At 37.3% G+C, this 18,117-nt stretch overlaps 1 protein-coding gene across 4 annotated transcripts; it reads right to left on the bottom strand.

The window, feature by feature from the left end:
• Positions 1-2,040: 2,040 nt before the first annotated feature.
• LOC143031771 (uncharacterized) lies at positions 2,041-16,406 on the bottom strand. 4 transcript variants are annotated; one of them, XM_076196025.1, is made up of 2 exons: positions 16,193-16,406; positions 2,041-4,494 (listed from the first exon to the last, which is right to left on the bottom strand). In XM_076196025.1, exon 2 carries the CDS (start codon positions 3,932-3,934, stop codon positions 2,408-2,410), a length of 1,527 nt encoding a protein of 508 aa, XP_076052140.1. In that variant the 5' UTR covers positions 3,935-4,494; positions 16,193-16,406; the 3' UTR covers positions 2,041-2,407. The 4 variants fall into 4 exon arrangements, with proteins under 4 accessions (XP_076052140.1, XP_076052138.1, XP_076052141.1 ...); XM_076196023.1 differs by lacking the exon at positions 16,193-16,406 and adding an exon at positions 15,818-16,007; XM_076196026.1 differs by lacking the exon at positions 16,193-16,406 and adding an exon at positions 15,884-16,007.
• Positions 16,407-18,117: the final 1,711 nt, after the last annotated feature.

Below are 18,117 nucleotides of genomic sequence, written 5' to 3'. Positions count from 1 at the left end.
TGTTGTTAGTAAGAGTGATAAACCAAGGGCACTTAAGGAAAAAATGCGCAAACTACCTGTAGTGTCTATTGTTTTTATTTGCTTTGCAACGACTGATTTTGTATTTCAAGAGTTTGTGTGACAATGACAGTTGACAAAAATATTCAATATGTATGGCAGGAACGGGAGGAATGGAGGTAAATTGTAGATTGAGAGAAGCAAGTAAATGTCATGGAAAATTAAAAAGTGGTATGAGAAATAGGCAACTGGGAATGGATGCAAAGAGGAGAATGTATGAAGGGGTGATTGTGTTGATGGCATTGTATGGGGCAGAGGCTTGGAATTTAAGAGAGGCAGAGAGGAAAAATTTAAATGTGTTTGAGATGGAATGTCTGAGAAGCATAGTAGGGGTTACAAGGTTGGATAGAGTGAAAAACGAGGAGGTGAGGAGGATAGCAGGAGTGGAAAAGGAGATGGCAGATATGGCTGATGAAATGTTACTGGGATGGTTCGGACACATGGAAAGAACGAGTGGTGAAAGACTAGTATAAGAGGTGTGGAAGGCAGAGGTGGGGAGAATGAACTTGAGGGGACGACCATCAAGAGGGGAATGTCTGTTGAGCAAGGAAGGTAGAAGGCAGAAAATAGGTTTGATTGGAGAATGTGTATGGGTGATATTGTTATGTAAGGAAGAAAGGGATGGGGGGTTCTTCTGTGTGAATGATATTTTGATGCAGCACAAAGGGATTTCTCTTCTCCTTTCCTGCTTGAGGGGATGGAGAGGGGGGTTCACCAATTATGTGAAACGGCCTTGCTGTGGATACACTGTCCTGCTGCATTGCGTTTGACCCAGGGCAGTTGGCAGGATGCAGGGATGACCCATCATCCATGAAGAGCTGAGATGGGATGGTTGGAAAAGGCGGAGTCAAATGGGCAGTGAATAGGTATGTGCCTCTGACTTACCTACCTCCCTTATAAGGAGGAAAAAGCTCTTGGTATATATCTATTTGATTAGTAGAATGAAATGAAGTAAAAAAGATAACACTGATGACTGATTACCTTTATTTAGAATGTCTAAATTTGCAAATAAATCTATACATAATAAAAGAGCCCATTACCAATTATCAGCATTAGTTCTAGCTTCCCCTTATTTCTTCTCTCTTTGGCATTCACCCACTCTTTGTACACATTATCTAAAGTGATTGAATTCCCATACAATTGGTAGCTTTTCATTCTCATAAGCATATCCAAATGACATTCCCCTAATTGGTTCTAAGTTTGTTCTTTATTTTATTCATTAGGGTAAAACCTCGCTCATAGTCTGCACGAGACACAAGGAAGGTTCGTCCAATATCCATCAACATTGCCAAGTCACATAACTGTTCATTCTGAGGAGCAAATACTACCATTTGTGTAAAATCTCATATAATTTTGGGTTTGATTTTTTTTGTGCACAGAACATTTGAAATCATTAAACTAACTAATTAATCATTTCTGTAGTATCAGCCAAAACAATTATGATATTCAAGACATGTTCACTACCAAATGAGAAATCATAATGTGAAATACAGATATCAAACACTGACCATCCTCTGAGAACCTATCCTGTGAATGGGCATAGTTTGTTTTTTGCACCACACCATTTGCTTCCTTTGAATTTGACATGTTCTTTTGTTTTCCTTTGCTTACCTTTCAATTAAAGTCAACTAGTAAGTCAGGATGGGCCTTTCCAACACCTCCCTTTCCCCTTATCATAATTTTTAACTTCTAATCTTTCCTTTGGCTTTGATTCAGTGTTGTGCTTATTTGAATTTCTAAGCAAAGCTCTTTTAGTAGCCATATTTTCATCATCATCTTTTTTGCTCATGCTGTTATTCAGGCCATTAAGAGTATTTGATTTGAGGGAGTGAAATTGTAAACATTCTTCTTGATTTAATTAATTTGAATGATTAAGTGCTGGTGATAAATAACCGTTAAACACAATACAAACCATCTTAAACACACATGTGACATTATGAAATTGTACACTTACATTTTAAAGGTCATTGACAGATTCTCAAGATCACATCTTTCTTTTATTTTGAATTCATCATTATAAAATCATAAAGTTTATCTAGAACAATTCAATTTCATCTTAAAAGCCTTGCGTGTGCACATTTTTTCCTTTGTGTATTAGTTGTGAAACATGTGTGCACACACATAGGCATAAAACTTAGAGGGAACACTTTTCACTACACAGGTCACAATGGAATGGCTTCTCAACAGTTTTAGTAACCATGTGACATATGAGAGACCTCGTTTGTTAGAAACCTGAATTGCTCAGGTCACACTGGAAAGGCTACTCTCCTGTGTGGGTCATCATGTGATATTTGAGGCAATTCTTTTGTGAGGAAGTTGCATCATACTGTTCACATAGGAATGGCTTTTATCAAGTGTGGGTCCTTATATGCCTAGTAAGAGAACTCTTACGTAAGAAACCAGAATCGCACAGGTCACACTGAAAAGGATTCTCTCCTGTGTGGGTCCTCATATGTTTTGTGAGAGATCCCTTATGTGAGAAAGCAGAATCACACAGGTTACACTGGAAAGGCTTCTCTCCTGTGTGGGTCCTGATATGCCTTGTGAGATTACTCTTTAGTGAGACAGCAAAATCACACAGACCACACTGGAAAGGTTTCTCTCCTGTGTGGGTACTCATATGTTTTGTGAGAGAACCCTTTTCTGAAAAAGCAGAGTCACACAGGTCACACTGGAAAGGCTTCTCCCCAGTGTGGGTCCTTATGTGCCTTGTAAGATCATTTTTCTTTGAGAAACCAGAATTGCACAGGTCACACTGAAAAGGCTTCTCTCCTGTGTGGGTCCTCATATGCTGTGTGAGAGAACCCTTTTGTGAGAAAGCAGAATCACATATGTCACACTGGAAAGGCTTCTCTCCTGTGTGGGTCCTTATATGCTGTGTTAAATTACCCTTTTGTGAGAAAGTAGAATTGCACAAGTTACACTGGAAAGGCGTCTCTCCAGTGTGGGTCCTTATATGCTTTGTAAGAATTATCTTATGTGAGAAACTAGAATTGCACAGGCCGCACTGAAAAGGCTTCTCTCCTGTGTGGGTCCTTACATGCTGTGTTAAATGACCCTTTCGGGAGAAAGCAGAATCACAAAGGTCACACTGGAAAGGCTTCTCCCCTGTGTGGGTCCTCATATGCCTTGTAAGATCATTTTTCTTTGAGAAACCAGAATTGCACAGGTCACACTGAAAAGGCTTCTCTCCTGTGTGGGTCCTCATATGCTGTGCGAGAGAACCTTTTTGTGAGAAAGTGGAATCACATATGTCACACTGGAAAGGCTTCTCTCCTGTGTGGGTCCTTATATGCTGTGTTAAATTACCCTTTTCTGAGAAAGTAGAATTGCACAAGCTACACTGGAAAGGCTTCTCTCCAGTGTGGGTCCTTATATGCTTTGTAAGAATTATCTTACGTGAGAAACGAGAATTGCACAGGTCGCACTGAAAAGGCTTCTCCCCTGTGTGGATCCTTATATGCTGTGTTAAATGACTCTTTCGTGAGTAAGCAGAATCACAAAGGTCACACTGGAAAGGCTTCTCCCCTGTGTGGGTCCTTATATGATTTGTAAGAGAACGCTTTTGTTTGAAAGTAGAGTCACACAAATTACACTGGAAAGGCTCCTCTCCAGTGTGGGTCCTCATATGCCTTGTAAGATCACTTTTATATGAGAAACCAGAATTGCACAGGTCACAATGAAAAGGCTTTTCTCTTGTGTGGGTCCTTGCATGCTGTGTGAGAGAACCCTTTATTGAGAAAGCAGAATCACAAAGGTCACACTGGAAAGGCTTCTCTCCTGTGTGGGTCCTTATATGATTTGTGAGAGAACCCTTTTGTGAGAAAGTAGAATCACAAAGGTCACATTGGAAAGGCTTCTCTCCTATGTGGATCATTATGTGATCTTTCAGCTGATTCTTTTGTGACAAAGCTTTATTGCACAGGCTATATTGGAATGGCTTCTCTCTAATGTGGGTCACTATATGAAATTTGAGGTTATTCTTTCATGAGAAAGCTCCATTGCACTGGTCACATTGGATAGACTTCTCTCCTGTGTGGGTCTTCATATGCTGTGTGAGATTACCCCTTTGTGAGAAAGCATAATTACACACATCACACTGGAAAGGCGTTTCTCCTGTTTGGGTTTTCATATGCTTTGCAAGACCATCTTTTTTTGGGAAAGCAGAATCTCACAGCTCATCGTGGATTGACTTTCTCCTGAGTGGGTCACCACATGTTTTTAGGTGACTTTTGTGCCATTTGAGATCACCCTTTTGTGAGAAAGTAGAATTATACAGGTCACACTGGTTATTCTCTCTTGTGTGGGTCATCATACAATATCTAAGATGACTCGTAATGTACCTGTACTGCATATATCATACTGGATCCATTTCATCATATATATATGAAATCTACAGATACCTCTTCCAAAGAAATGGTGATAGTTATCCTCATCCTGGGAAAAAAAAAATGTAATTATAAGACTGACATGTAACTCTTTGAAATTGTGTATTACACTGTAATCAGATTGTGGATGTTTTGTACACAAAACATTTCATACTCAAGTCCCTTCATACCTAAACAGATTCTTTGTACTTGCCATCACCAACATGTGTAGAAACACTAACAGGGTGCTATGATATATTGCATTCTACTTGTACTTTTTTAGAAATGTACTGAAATTCATCCAAAATCTACATGCATACTCACTCCATTACGATCAGAATGACTCAAATTTTGTTGTAGCTTTTTCCTCGTGTCATGAGATGTGATGGGGAATGGACCAGCTGGCCAAAAAGGCATATTTTGTTTTAACTCAATAAAATTCCACATTTGGGCTTACAAGACCTGACTCTAAAAATGAACTACTCTAGAAAGATTTATTCAGTTCATCTCATTCATCTGACTTATAAAGTGATGCAAGTCACATCGTTTAAGATACACTGATAAGTGGTGTACCTGTTATTATTTAAGCAAAACATAATCAATAATATTGACCTGAGATATTGTAGAGGTGCTTTACATATTTTTTCTTGTCACATTCAGTAGAATACCTGTGTGGGTATCATGACATCTTATTTGGCAGGTAGAAATGACTATATGTCAAATAATGGTCAATCATTGCACACCAGAAATTTTAGGGACAGACTACCCCACCTTTAATCTATACATGCATGACATACCCACACCCCACACCTCAGAAATACAAATCTCTTCCTAAACAGATGAAATAATTACATCCACACACTATAATACAGACAAAGCCAAAGAAATACAACAGCCATACCTCAACACATTCCTATGGGGGAAATAATAGCAACACAACCTGGAATAAGGAATCAAATAACTAGCCTTGATGTCAGAAAATCACACAGCCCAGATAAAATTACAAACTGGATACTAAAGGAGTGTAAAGAAGAATTGGTAGGCAAAATATACAATATAATAGGTTGTTTGCTTAAGGAAGGAAAAATACCAGAAGACTGGAAAAAGGCTAACATCATACCAATACATAAAGGAGGTAACAAGGAAGACCCATCATATTACAGACTGATTTCCCTTACAAGTACTGCAGCCAAAATTTGTGAAAAAATTATCAAAAATATGTGGGCAAAACATCTAGAAGAGAATAATGTACTAAACCCGTGACATTTTGGATTCATACAGGAAAGATCACGCGCCACAAATCTGATCTGCTCATACTGAAGACTATTAGATATAATACAGCAAAGGGACAGATGGGCTGAATATGCTTTCCTAGATCTACAAAAAGATTTTGATAAAGTGCCACATACAAAACTGAAAAACATTGGAGGGGTACAAGGTAAACTAATGGAATGGATGGAGAACTTCCTGCATGGAAGAAAAATAATAGTGCTCAGAGGTAAAAGGTTCTACTTGGGAAGAGATGATTAGTGGAGTTCCACAGTGATTGGTACTGGTTCCAATAATGATTGCTATTATGTGAATGACATGGACAAGGGTGTGGACAGTTACATGAACTTCTTTATTGATGATGCAAAATTGTTGAGAAAAGTGAGCACTGAAATAGATTGAGTCACTGCAGAGAGATCTAAACAAACTTTGGGAATGGAGTCAGAAGTGGGAAGTGGACTTCAACATCAAGAAATGTAGTATAATGGAATTTGGAAAAAGTAAAAACAGGATATCAGGAAAATATAAAATTGGTGAAAAGAATTTAAAGAAAGTGGGTTTTAAAAAAGACCTGGGAGTAATCATCACAACGGACATGTCACCTGACAAACAGATAAACAAAATTGTCAGAGAAACCTACAACTTGGTGAGGTAAACAAAAGTGGCATTTACTTACTTGGACAAAGAAATGGTGTAGAAAATACTGGTCACACCAGTACCAAAAACAATATAAGGAAAATTGAAAGAATCCAAAGAGCAACTACAAAGATGGCCCCCACTCTTTCAGAATTGTCATAAGAAGAGAGACTGTCAATACTAGAGTTACCGAACCTGGAACAAAGAAGAGAAAGAGGAGATTTGTTGACCATCTATAGAATCATGAGAGGTATGTAAGTCAGAGAGAGAAGACTTACTAAAATGGGATACAAGAAATATGACAGGACATGGAAAGAAACTCAAAAAAGACAGTTATAGAAGAGGCCTGAAAAAGAACAGGTTTCCCCACAATGTGGTGGATGTATGGAACAAAATGGATGAAATGATAGTGTTTGTAAAAACCATACACAAATTTAAGAACAATTTAGATACTGTGAAATACAGAGGACACCATGAGCATCGTTCCCTTTCCCGTAAGATACAACTAGGTAAATATATGTTTGTATATATATATATATATATATATATATATATATATATATATATATATCTATATATATATATGTGTGTGTGTGTGTGTATGTGTATTTACCTAGTTGTATTTTACGGAATGGGAGCTATGCTAGTTGTGATCTGCTTTCGTATCTCTCAACATCCAATTTATTCTTGAACTCGTGTATAGTTCTGGCATTCACTGTTTAGTTTGTTCCAGACATCGATTGCTCTGTGCGGGAAACTGTTCTTTTTCAGGTCTCTTCTGTAGCCTTTTATCGTGTCCTCTTCTCCCATTTCAATAGGTCATTTCTATCAAGAACTTCCATCCCTTTCATAATTCTGAAGATAGTCAACAGGTCGCCTCTTTCCCTTCTCTGCTCCAATGTTGACAGCTGTAATTTCTCCAATCTTTGTTCATATGTCAAATTTGATAGTGTGGGTGCCATCTTTGTTGCCGCTCTTTGGATTCTTTCTAATTTCTTTGTGCTTGGTGCCCACATTGATATAGCATATTCTTGTTTTGGTCTTATCAATGTAGTAATTATTTTCTTAACCATCTTTTCATCCATGTAGTTGAAGGCCCCTTTCATTGATCTTAATAAGTTGTAAGTCTCTCCAAACAGTGTATTTACATGTTTGTCAGGTGTCAAGTCACTTGAGATGATTACTCATAGGTCCCTCTCTGAGTTTACTTTTTTTACTTCTCTGTTTCCAAACGTATATTTTTCCGAAACTCTGTTTTTGCCTCTGCCAAATTCCATTATGCTACATTTCTTGATGTTGACGTTCATCTCATATTTCTGGCTCCATTACCATACTTTATCCAGGTCTTGTAGCAATCTGCAATCTTCTTCTGTTTTCACTCTCTTGAGTAATTTGGCATCATTGGCAAAAACAATTATGTAACAATTTACTCCTTTTTCCATATCATTTATGTATATGGCAAACATTAAAGGAGCCAAAACAGAGCCTTGTGGGATGCCACTTTTTACATCTTCTCATTTTGGACTTTTGTCTCTAAGTACCACTCTCATTTTTCTCCCAGTTAAGAAGTCCTTCACCCATTCCAATAGTTTACCTTGAATTCCTCCTATTTTTTCAATTTTACTTATTAATTTTTGTGAGGTACCTTGCCAAAAGCTTTCTGTAGATCCAGGAAGGCGCAGTCTGCCCATCCATCTCTTTCTTGTATTATCTCAATTAGTCTCGAGTAAAAGTAGATTAGATTTGTGGTGCACAATCTTCCACTTCTAAAACCAAATTGTTTGGGGTTTATTATTTTATTTTCTTCCCAGTGTTTGGTCCATCTGTTCCTGATAACCTTTTTGCATATTTTTGCTACTGTGCTTGTGAGGGACACCAGTCTAAAGTTTGTAGGATCTTCTCTGTTTCCTCCTTTGTATATTGGTACTGTTTGTATCTTTCCAATCTTGCGGTACCTTTCCCTCTTTTAAAATGAGAAGTCTATTATCTTGTGTAGTTTATATGTCAGTTCATCTATACACTCTTACAATATCCAATTTGCAATTTCATCTGGTCCGTGCGACTTTCTGACACCTAGGCTTTTAATTTGGTCTCTTATTTCCCTCTGTGTTATTTTCATTTTCTTCATCATGGGTGAACTTTCTAGTTGTTTGTCCTCCCGGGGTTGTGAGCTTTCAATTGTAAAAACAAACCTGAAGTGTCTGATCATAACTTCTGCCATCTCTGTGTCGTCTATGTACTCTTTATCTCTTTCACGCAATTTTACTATATCATGCTTATCCTTTAGTTTGTCGTTTACACATCTGTAAAAGAGTTTTGGTTGATCCTTACATTTGTCTATGACATCCCTTTCATATTCGCTTTTTTCTTTCCTGCGTATGTTTACATATTCATTTCTAAGTTTTTCATATGTTTGCCATTTGGATGTTTTCCTGTCTTTCTTTCCCCCATTTTTTCCATGCTTTATCTCTCCTGGCTTTAGCCTCACTACATCTTTTGTTGAACCAACATTTTATATAAATTTCTTTTTGTTTCTTTTTTGGTACATATTTGTTAACTCCCTCTTTATAATTTTCTTTAAACATGTTCCATTTGTCATCCATAGTTGTTTCCTTTTTAGAGAACCTATCCCAATTTGCATTTTGGAAAAATTTCCTTAGTTCTACAAAGTTTTGTTGTACATAAATCTTCCTTCACTATGTTTGTCATTTCTATGTTGTTCTGTTCTTTTAATTCAAACTCTATTAGTATATGGTCGCTTTTTCCAATTGGTGTTTTATATTCCATTTTGTTCACAATATCTGGTTCAGAGGTTAATGCTAGGTCTAGTTTTGATGGTTCCTCATTGTTTCTATATCTAGTATTCTCCTTAACCCATTGTGTTAGAGTGTATTCGATGGTCATATCTAGTAGCATGTTGCTCCAGAGTTCATCTCCCCCCTTGACTGTCATTTCTTCCCAAATTATGTCTTTTGCATTAAAATCGCCCATGATTACTATGTTTCCACTCTCTTTCAGTGATTCGTTTAGCACCTTTATTGTTTCTTCCAATATTTTGGAATGTTCACTATCTGGCCACGCATTGGGTTTTTGGTGGTACATGCACTACTACAAATTTTCTGCTTTTCATCTTTTTGTTAGCCAGTTTAATCATAATTACTTCTGTATTTCCCTGACCTTCGATTATTTTCGTTACATTTAAAACTTTTTTGGTCAATATCATGACACCTCCTTGCTTATCAGTTCTGTTTTTTGCCCAGTGGTTATATAAACCATGTTTCACTATGCTTGTTAATAGCGGTCCTTTCAGTTTTGTCTCTACTATGCCCATGATGTCAGGTTTTTCTGTTTCTAGATAGTCATTTAGTTCTTTGATTCCAGGGATCATACCATCAATGTTTGTGTATGCCACTTTTATTTTTGTATATTCTTTTCTTTTTTGGTTTAGGTTTCCATTTTTTTTATATACCATTTTTTCAGTCTCAAATCCATCACTCTCCAAAAATAATTCATATTTTCTCTGTTCTCTTTTCATTTCTATCACTTGCTTCAATTCTGAGCACTTTGTCCTTCTCTTTTTTCTCATCACTCATTTCCTTTTGTATTCTTATATTTTTTAATTTCTCACTATTTGCCAGTTTGACCGCTTTTGATAATACTTCCTCTGCCATCATTTGTGTTCTTAGTTTTATTTTTAGAGGTCTTTGGTGTTTTTCTTTTGAGTATTTGCCTATCCTGTGAATCTCGTAGATTTCTTTAACGAGATTTTGATCTTCATCCTGTATTTCTTTCAGAATTTCTTTGACTAGTTCCTTCTCCTCCTATTCTTTTTGGTATCTATACATACCATGCTTGTCCTCTATACCATGGACCACAATGCACTTGCCTTTGTCACATGTGTATCTTGCCAAATTTTCCTTCTCTTTGATTACTGCTATAACTGTTTCTTTTGTATTTTCTTCCATCTGCTCTTTAATTATTTTTCTAAATGATATTTCTTCATTTTCCTGTTCTTTCTTCCATTGATTCTTTATTTCAATGAGGTCTGTTTCTATCATGGATTCTGCTACTTTACCAGTCACTACTTGCAACTGTTCATTTACCTCCTTTTTTAGTTTGTCATTTTTATTTTTATCCTCATTTTTCAGTATTTCGTTTTCTCTCTTAAGACTTACTATTCCACTCTATAGGTCACTCATTTCTTTGATAGTTTGCTCATTGCTTTTTTGTAGTGTAATCAGTTCCTTTTGAACAGCCCGGTAGTTATATTTCAAGTCTATGATTTCTTCCATTAGTTCACTTAATTTGCAATTTCTTAGTGCATTGCTATACCTACTTTCTCTATATATATCAAAACTTCTTCCTATTTTGCTTTCATTTCTTTGAAAACCTGAAAATACATTGTTTTCCCACCTTGTGTTTCTCTATGGAGTATCCAAAATGCTGTGGTGCTTGGGTATCACACCTCTTGGGCTCTCAACTATACTCACTTCCAATCCTCTCTTCGTAGATTCCTTTTTTTTTTTTTTTTTCTTCACTCTGTGTGTGTGTGTGTGTATTTTACCTAGTTGTATTTACCTAGTTGTATTTTGCGGGAAGGGGAGCTATGCTCGTGTTGTCCCGCCTTTGTATCTTGCAGTGTCTAGTTTGTTTTTAAACTCATGAATGGTTTTTGCGCATACTATTTCATAGTCCAGTTTGTTCCAAGTGTCCAAAACTCTATGAGGAAAACTGTTTTTCTTCAGTTCTCTTCTATAGCTATGTTTTTTTATTTTCTTTCCATGTCCTCTTGTGTTTCTTTTGTCCCAGTTAAGTAAGTTCTCACTATCGAGTACCTCTGTGCCTTTCATGATTCTGTAGATGGTCAATAGGTCACCTCTCTCTCTTCTTTGCTCCAGTGTCGGTAACTCCAGTTTAGCCAATCTCTCCTCGTATGATAGGTTTGCAAGTGCAGGTGCCATTTTTGTAGCTGCTCTTTGGATTCTTTCTATTTTCTTTATATTCTTTTTGGTACTGGGGGACCACAATGTCGCTGCATACTCTAATCTAGGCCTTATCAATGTAACCAATATTTTTTTCATCATGTCTTCGTCCAAGTATGTAAACGCCACTTTTATTGATCTTAGCAAGTTGTAAGTCTCCCCGACAATTTTGTTAATCTGTATATCATAGGACAAGTCGTTCGTGATAATTACTCCCAAATCTTTTTCGGATCCTACTTTCTTTACTTCTTTGGTTCCAATTGTATATTGTCCTGATATTCTGTTTTTGCTTTTTCCAAACTCCATTATGCTACACTTCTTCGTATTAAAGTCCACTTCCCATTTCTGACTCCAGTTCCATACCCTATTTAGGTCTTCTTGCAGTGCTTCACAGTCCTCATCAGTTTCTATTTTCCTTAGCAGTTTGGCGTCATCGGCAAAGAAGCTCATGTAGCAGTTCACGTCCTCATCCATGTCATTCATATAGATAGCAAACATTATTGGTGCCAGCACAGATCCTTGCGGTACTCCACTGATCACCTCTTTCCAGTCTGAATATTTTTCTCTGAGCACTACTCTCATCTTTCTACCAGTCAGAAAGTCCTCTATCCATTTTAGTAGGTTTCCCTGTATTCCTCCTATGTGTTCCAGTTTTTTTAGTAGTTTTCTGTGTGGTACTTTGTCAAAGGCTTTTTGCAAGTCTAGGAATGCACAATCAGCCCATCCATTTCTTTCTTGCACTATGTCTATTAGTCTTGAGTAAAAGCATATTAAGTTTGTGGAGCATGATCTTCCTTGTCTGAATCCGAATTGTCTTGGGTTTAATATGTCATTGTCTTCCAGATGTTTTACCCATCTATTCTTGATTATTTTCTCACAAATTTTGGCAATGGTGCTTGTTAGTGATACTGGCCTATAGTTGGTGGGTTCTTCTTTGTTTCCTCCTTTGTGTATTGGTACAATGTTAGCGTTTTTCCAGTCCTCGGGTATCTTTCCTTCTTTGAGTGAGCTGTTTATTAAGATGTGTATTTTGTCTGTTAGTTCTTCTTTGCACTCCTTTAGAATCCAATTTGCAATACCGTCCGGGCCATGTGATTTTCTGACATCCAGCCTTGATAAATGTTCTGATATTTCCTTTAGTGATGCTGTAAACTCATTCATGAGGGGAGATTTCTTGTGTTTGTCTATGTCACAATTCGGTATTTTCTCTCTGGTGAAAACAGATTTAAAGTGATTGTTCATGACTTCGGCCATCTCTAAATCTTCTGTGTATTCTATGTTTCCTTGGCATAGTTTCACCAATTCCTGTTTGTTTTTAAGTTTACCATTCACATACCGATAGAATAGTTTGGGTTGCTCTTTGCATTTGTCTATAATATCCTTCTCATGGTTCCTTTTCTCCTCTCTTCTCACATTAACATACTCATTTCTATAGTTAACATAAATTTGCCATTTGCTTTGTTTTTTGTCTTTTCTCCACTTTTTCCAAGCTTTGTCCCTTCTGTCTTTTGCCTCACTGCATCTTTTGTTGAACCAACATTTAATGTACTCTCTCTCTCGCTTTTGTCTTGGTACATGCCTGTTTACCCCTTCATTGTAGTTTTCCATCAATATATTCCATTTCTCTTCCACTGCTGTTTCTTCCCTGTAAAATATTTCCCAGTTTGCATTCCGGAAGAATGTCTTTAGTTTTGTAAAGTCTGTTTTGTTGTACCTCAGTCTTCCTTTCCTATGCTTTTCGTTCCTCTCTATGTCTATTTCTTCCTTTAGTATAGTATAGTGTGTGTGTGTGTGTGTGTGTGTGTATTTACCTAGTATTTTATGGGAAGAGAGCTATGCTCGTAGTGACCCATTCTTGTATCTCTCCGCATCCAGTTTGTTCTTAAAATTTTGTACAGTTTTGGCACTCACTGTTTCCTCATTTAGTTTGTTCCAGACATCAATCACTCTGTGTAGGAAGCTATTCTTTTTCAAATCTCTTCTGTAACTGTCCTTCTTTAGCTTCTTCTCATGTCCTCTTGTTTCTCTTCTGTCCCATTTCAATAAGTCATCTCTATCAAGATCTTCCATAGTTTTCATAATTCTGTAAACAGCAAACCACCTCTTTCTCTTCTCTGTTCCAGTAGTAATAGATGTGAGTTATCCAATCTTTGTTTGTATGTCAAATTTGTGTGTGTGTGTGTGTGTTTGTATATATATATATATATATATATATATATATATATATATATATATATATGATATAATATACATATATATATTTATATATATATATAGATATATATCTAGATATATATATATATATAGAGATATATACAGTAATATATATGTTTATATACACACACACACTGTATCTAAAGACAAAGAAATACAAAAGTCCCATGCACTTTCATGTAATTCACATCTTCAGGCAAGACACAAAAGTGGTGCAACTGATTTTATACCACTTCTGTATCTCCTCTGAATATATGAATTACAGAGAAGCCCTTGCAAATTTTGTTTCCTTTTCCTAGCAGTAACCAGCATATTATTGGATCATGTGACAGATTCATTGTTTATCTTCATATTCACCTGGGACATAAACCCACTTCAGGAATTGGTGTTTTATCTCTTGTGCCAATTCTCAGAGTGGGTTTATGTCCTGGGCCAAAACATCCACAATGATGATATTACTGCAGTAAGGAGAATTGGAACATTTGACACAAATTGGTCAAGTGCAACTGGAAAATCCAGACCCATACTGGTGTCACTCCAAGGGAAACTAAGGGAAAAAATCATTTAAAAAGCATATCGGTTAAATGAATCAGATGATAGGGTGATTGGTAAGATAAAAAAATACATAAATAAATAAGGAATGCTCACAATCAAACATCAGAAAATATTTGTTTTGTAGCATTGGTAAATGGATGGAATGGGCTAAAAAATATCTACAATAAGCTCACAAAATGTGAAATGTTAGATAAAGAATGAAGAACTCACAGCCAGAAATATAAAGAAAATATAAGAAAAACTGACCGGCATTAATAATTGCCATCCAAATCAGGTGAATAATGAAAGGCGGATTCCTGTGTTGAATAATTTATCAGCCTATTTTCATTATGACTGCAAATAATGGAATATGCTTGGTTGAATGGAATTATGTTCATTAACTCGAGCTAATAAAAGGGACTCATTAAATCAGGATTCTACTGTAGTACAATTTGAAAGGAGACTTGATTAATTCTGGGCAAATTAGGAGACTAGACTTAATTTTGAGGGAAGTCTTGGTGGACACATCTGGTCAAGGTCAACTGAGGGGAGGACACAGAGGACACAAAAGAGAGGCCTGACCTACACAATTTGGATGTGATCTGGACATATAGACCACTGCTGCATGATGACAGGGTTCATGTTATATGTTCATGTTGCCATATTGGAGAACAAACCACAAGCTAGAAGGAATTGTTGGAGAATTGTAGTTATGGTTAACTTTGTGCGATTGTATGCTGCTCAGAGCAAGGCATGGTCAAAAGAAACATTTCTATAGGATCCCCTCCATTTTAACCAACCAGGGAGAAATATGTAACAAACTCAAAGCCCCGAGACAAAGAGAATGGACCTCAACCCTGAGAAGAGTTGGAAAGAAGGAACGAAATTGCACATTGTGCTTATCTCTGGAGAAATCCTAAATTTTCAGGGAAGAACCATTTTGCCCATTTTTATCTAAATACCCATGTTTCTGGTTATCCCAATGTAAGGTTGATACATCAGGAATTAACCCATTTGACATGGCTGCAATTTACAATTCTATAACAGATGGGGCACCCCTATGTATATAGCAATGGTTGTCAGGCCCCCATACATATTTTGCTGGTCATAAAATAGGGGGCATAGTTCAAGATAAATGTAAACTTGCTTTACTTCAGAAGATTTTTTTTTCTATTTTCCACTAGTACAAAGATGGGAAGCTGCATACAAACCTCCATATCTCCTCATTGCTAGGTTTTGGTTGGGTTAGGTCATAGAATGTGCTGTACAAGGTGAATGCATACAAAGGGCCAACAGCTAATCAAACAAGGCACATTTTTACTTAAGGTATGCAACGACTCTAGATTACTGCAGGAATTACAATTTAGAATCTGTGTTTAGGGATGCTGCATATCTCTAAAACTTATATTCTTTGGATTGGTAATAATAATGTATATTACATTAATATATAATTTACAAAACTATTGTTTAATTTTCCATTACTATATCACGTAGGTATCCACTTCTACAATTTTACCCAAAAAAGCTGGACCCCTACTGGAGTAGAGGGTTTAGTTAGGTTAGGTATCAGTTGGATTGGTAATTGAATATCTGCTGTCCTGGAATTACTCTCAACCAGGCCTAACACTTGAACCAGAAAAAGGACACTCATATAATTAAGTGAAATTGTCCATTGACGGGTAGAAAAATTTAATAATCTCGTATTCTTTGACACACTAGAAATATAAACAACGTATCAAACTCAAAGTCTGTTCTGACCTACGAATGCCATTTGAGGACCTGCATCTTTTTATGGGGGGGTGGTGGATTAGAACAACTACTCACTGCCAAAGTAAGTGTGTAATCAAACTGGTGAATAATTGGGTTGAGATAAACAGTCTCCTCCCAGTCAATATCTGGATCAACAATTGGCCGTTCGTGGCTGTTCGTACGGTAAACAATCAAAGATCCCTTGACTCGGAGGAAATATGCCTCTTGACATTTAAAAGTTTTTTTTTTTTTTTTGTCTTACTTAAGACTTATGCTGTTTTATTCTGGTTGATGTCAGCTAAACAAAGAATTCAATACAACAGCGACGAAGCTTTGTTACCTGATATTTTGAAATATATTACTATCCTTGCAATGACCACTTACATGATGATGATCTGGTACTCGTACTGTTTTGGTACCTTTTAGTACTATTCTGTAGTTCCTGATGCATAATACAATGTTCCTTTAATATGATGGTGCTCAAATTTTAGTCTCAATCCTATATGTTACGAACATTTTGTATTATTCACAAACCGATGATAATGTTTATGTGTATTATGTGTACTGTTTGGACTCATGACTGTTCTGGTCCCCTCCTACAAATGTTGTCCGTGTAGTGGACTAGCTAGGTAAGAACAGCCGCTCGCGTGGGATCGGTTTTTGTGGGAGGGGAAGAATGTCTGTAAGAAAATGAAAATATAGTTGTGTATAAAAGAGGGCTTCTGCTACCGGGCGATTAGGGATATTCATTTCCTGGAGTCGTGGCTTTGGAGGTGTGGGCAGGAGACTCGGGGTTGAAGACTGGGATTGATATGACCACAATGGAAATAGGCTTACATGCTTTTTTGTGTTATCTTCAGTAATTGTAAGTGTAATTTCGAACTATGTGTTTTCCTTTATCTGTATTTGATGTATTTATTGCCAAATAAACTTATATATTATTATCATTATTACTATTATTATTATTATTATTATTATTATTATTATTATTATTATTATCATTATCATTACTATCATTATTATTATTATCATTATTACTATTATTATTATTATTATTATTATTATTATTGTTATTATTATTATTATTATTATTATTATTATTATTATTATCATTATTATTATCATTATTATTATTATTGTTATTTTTATTATTTTTATTGTGTGAGTGTATGTGGCGCGGACGGGGACGGGCGGTTGGCAACTCCCCCCTCCGATTGGGGGGAGGGGGGTCAAAGGGCACGAGCGTTGGTATCCCCCTTCCCGCCAGAGGGGGAAGTGCCCTCGCATCATCGACGTGGGTGGACAGTGCCTGGGAAGGACCGCGCGTGGGTGGTTGGGGGAGCACGAGTGTAGTAAGGGAGGGATACCCACCGAGGAACGGTGGGGCTAGTATTAGTAGTTAGGAGGAGAGAGGGAATTAGATTAGGTACAGTGGCATGAGTGTTCCAAGGAGGAGTAAAGGCCCACCCAGAAGCAACCGGAGGAGCGGCATCATCGAGCAGTAGTCGTTACTCAGGTCAAGTCAACCGGGTAGCTGCTTCAATTGGTGATATGGCGAGTGGTTGTGTTACCGTGTTCAGCGCCGATGAGGTACACTCACTACTTAGTAGAATTGAAGCCTTGGAGGATGCTGTCAAGTGCCATATAGAGGAGAAACGAAGGCCCAAAATACGGAAGACCAATCTTGCTATGAGCTGGGATGGAAAACGGCAATATATAAGATGCGGAATAGTGGGGAAAAAAATCCTCACCAGCCCCGCTCGATTCCAAGAACTCGTTTCAAGTACTAGCGAATCTGCAGGAAGAAGAAACAAATGAAATTTAAGAGCAGAAGGGAAGGGCAGACGCTGGATCCCTGCCCACAGGTAAGATTTTGGTTGTCGGAGACAGTCAAGTGAGGTACTTAGACAGGGCTTTCTGCGATAAAGATAGGAAACATAGGACGCAGGTGTGTTTCCCCGGCGCGGGCATAAGAAATGTTAGAAATAGGATTGAGGAGTCTTTAGTAGGGGAAGGTAAGGACCCTGTAGTTTGCTTAAGTGCCGGGGGAAATGATATAGGTAAGTTAGGGAGTGACGAATTGTTTGCACGGTTCTGGGATGCACTAGACAAGATTAGAAATAGGGGAGGTGTTCCTGCTGTATGTGGAATCCTTCCGAGGCGTAGAGTTGTAGGCATGTTGCATTCCAAGGCTATTGCAATGAATTGCAGGCTGGCAAAACATTGTAAGGCCAATGGATGGGCATTTGCCGACAACTGGGACCGCTTTTACGGTAGGAATCATCTATATACAAGGGACGGGGTGCACT

This window comes from Oratosquilla oratoria, chromosome 12, assembly GCF_046742065.1.
Source record: "Oratosquilla oratoria isolate Oo_2021 chromosome 12, ASM4674206v1, whole genome shotgun sequence".
NCBI lineage: Eukaryota > Metazoa > Arthropoda > Malacostraca > Stomatopoda > Squillidae > Oratosquilla > Oratosquilla oratoria.
Note: the sequence above shows the minus strand (reverse complement) of the source record. Positions and strands in the feature narration are given on the sequence as shown.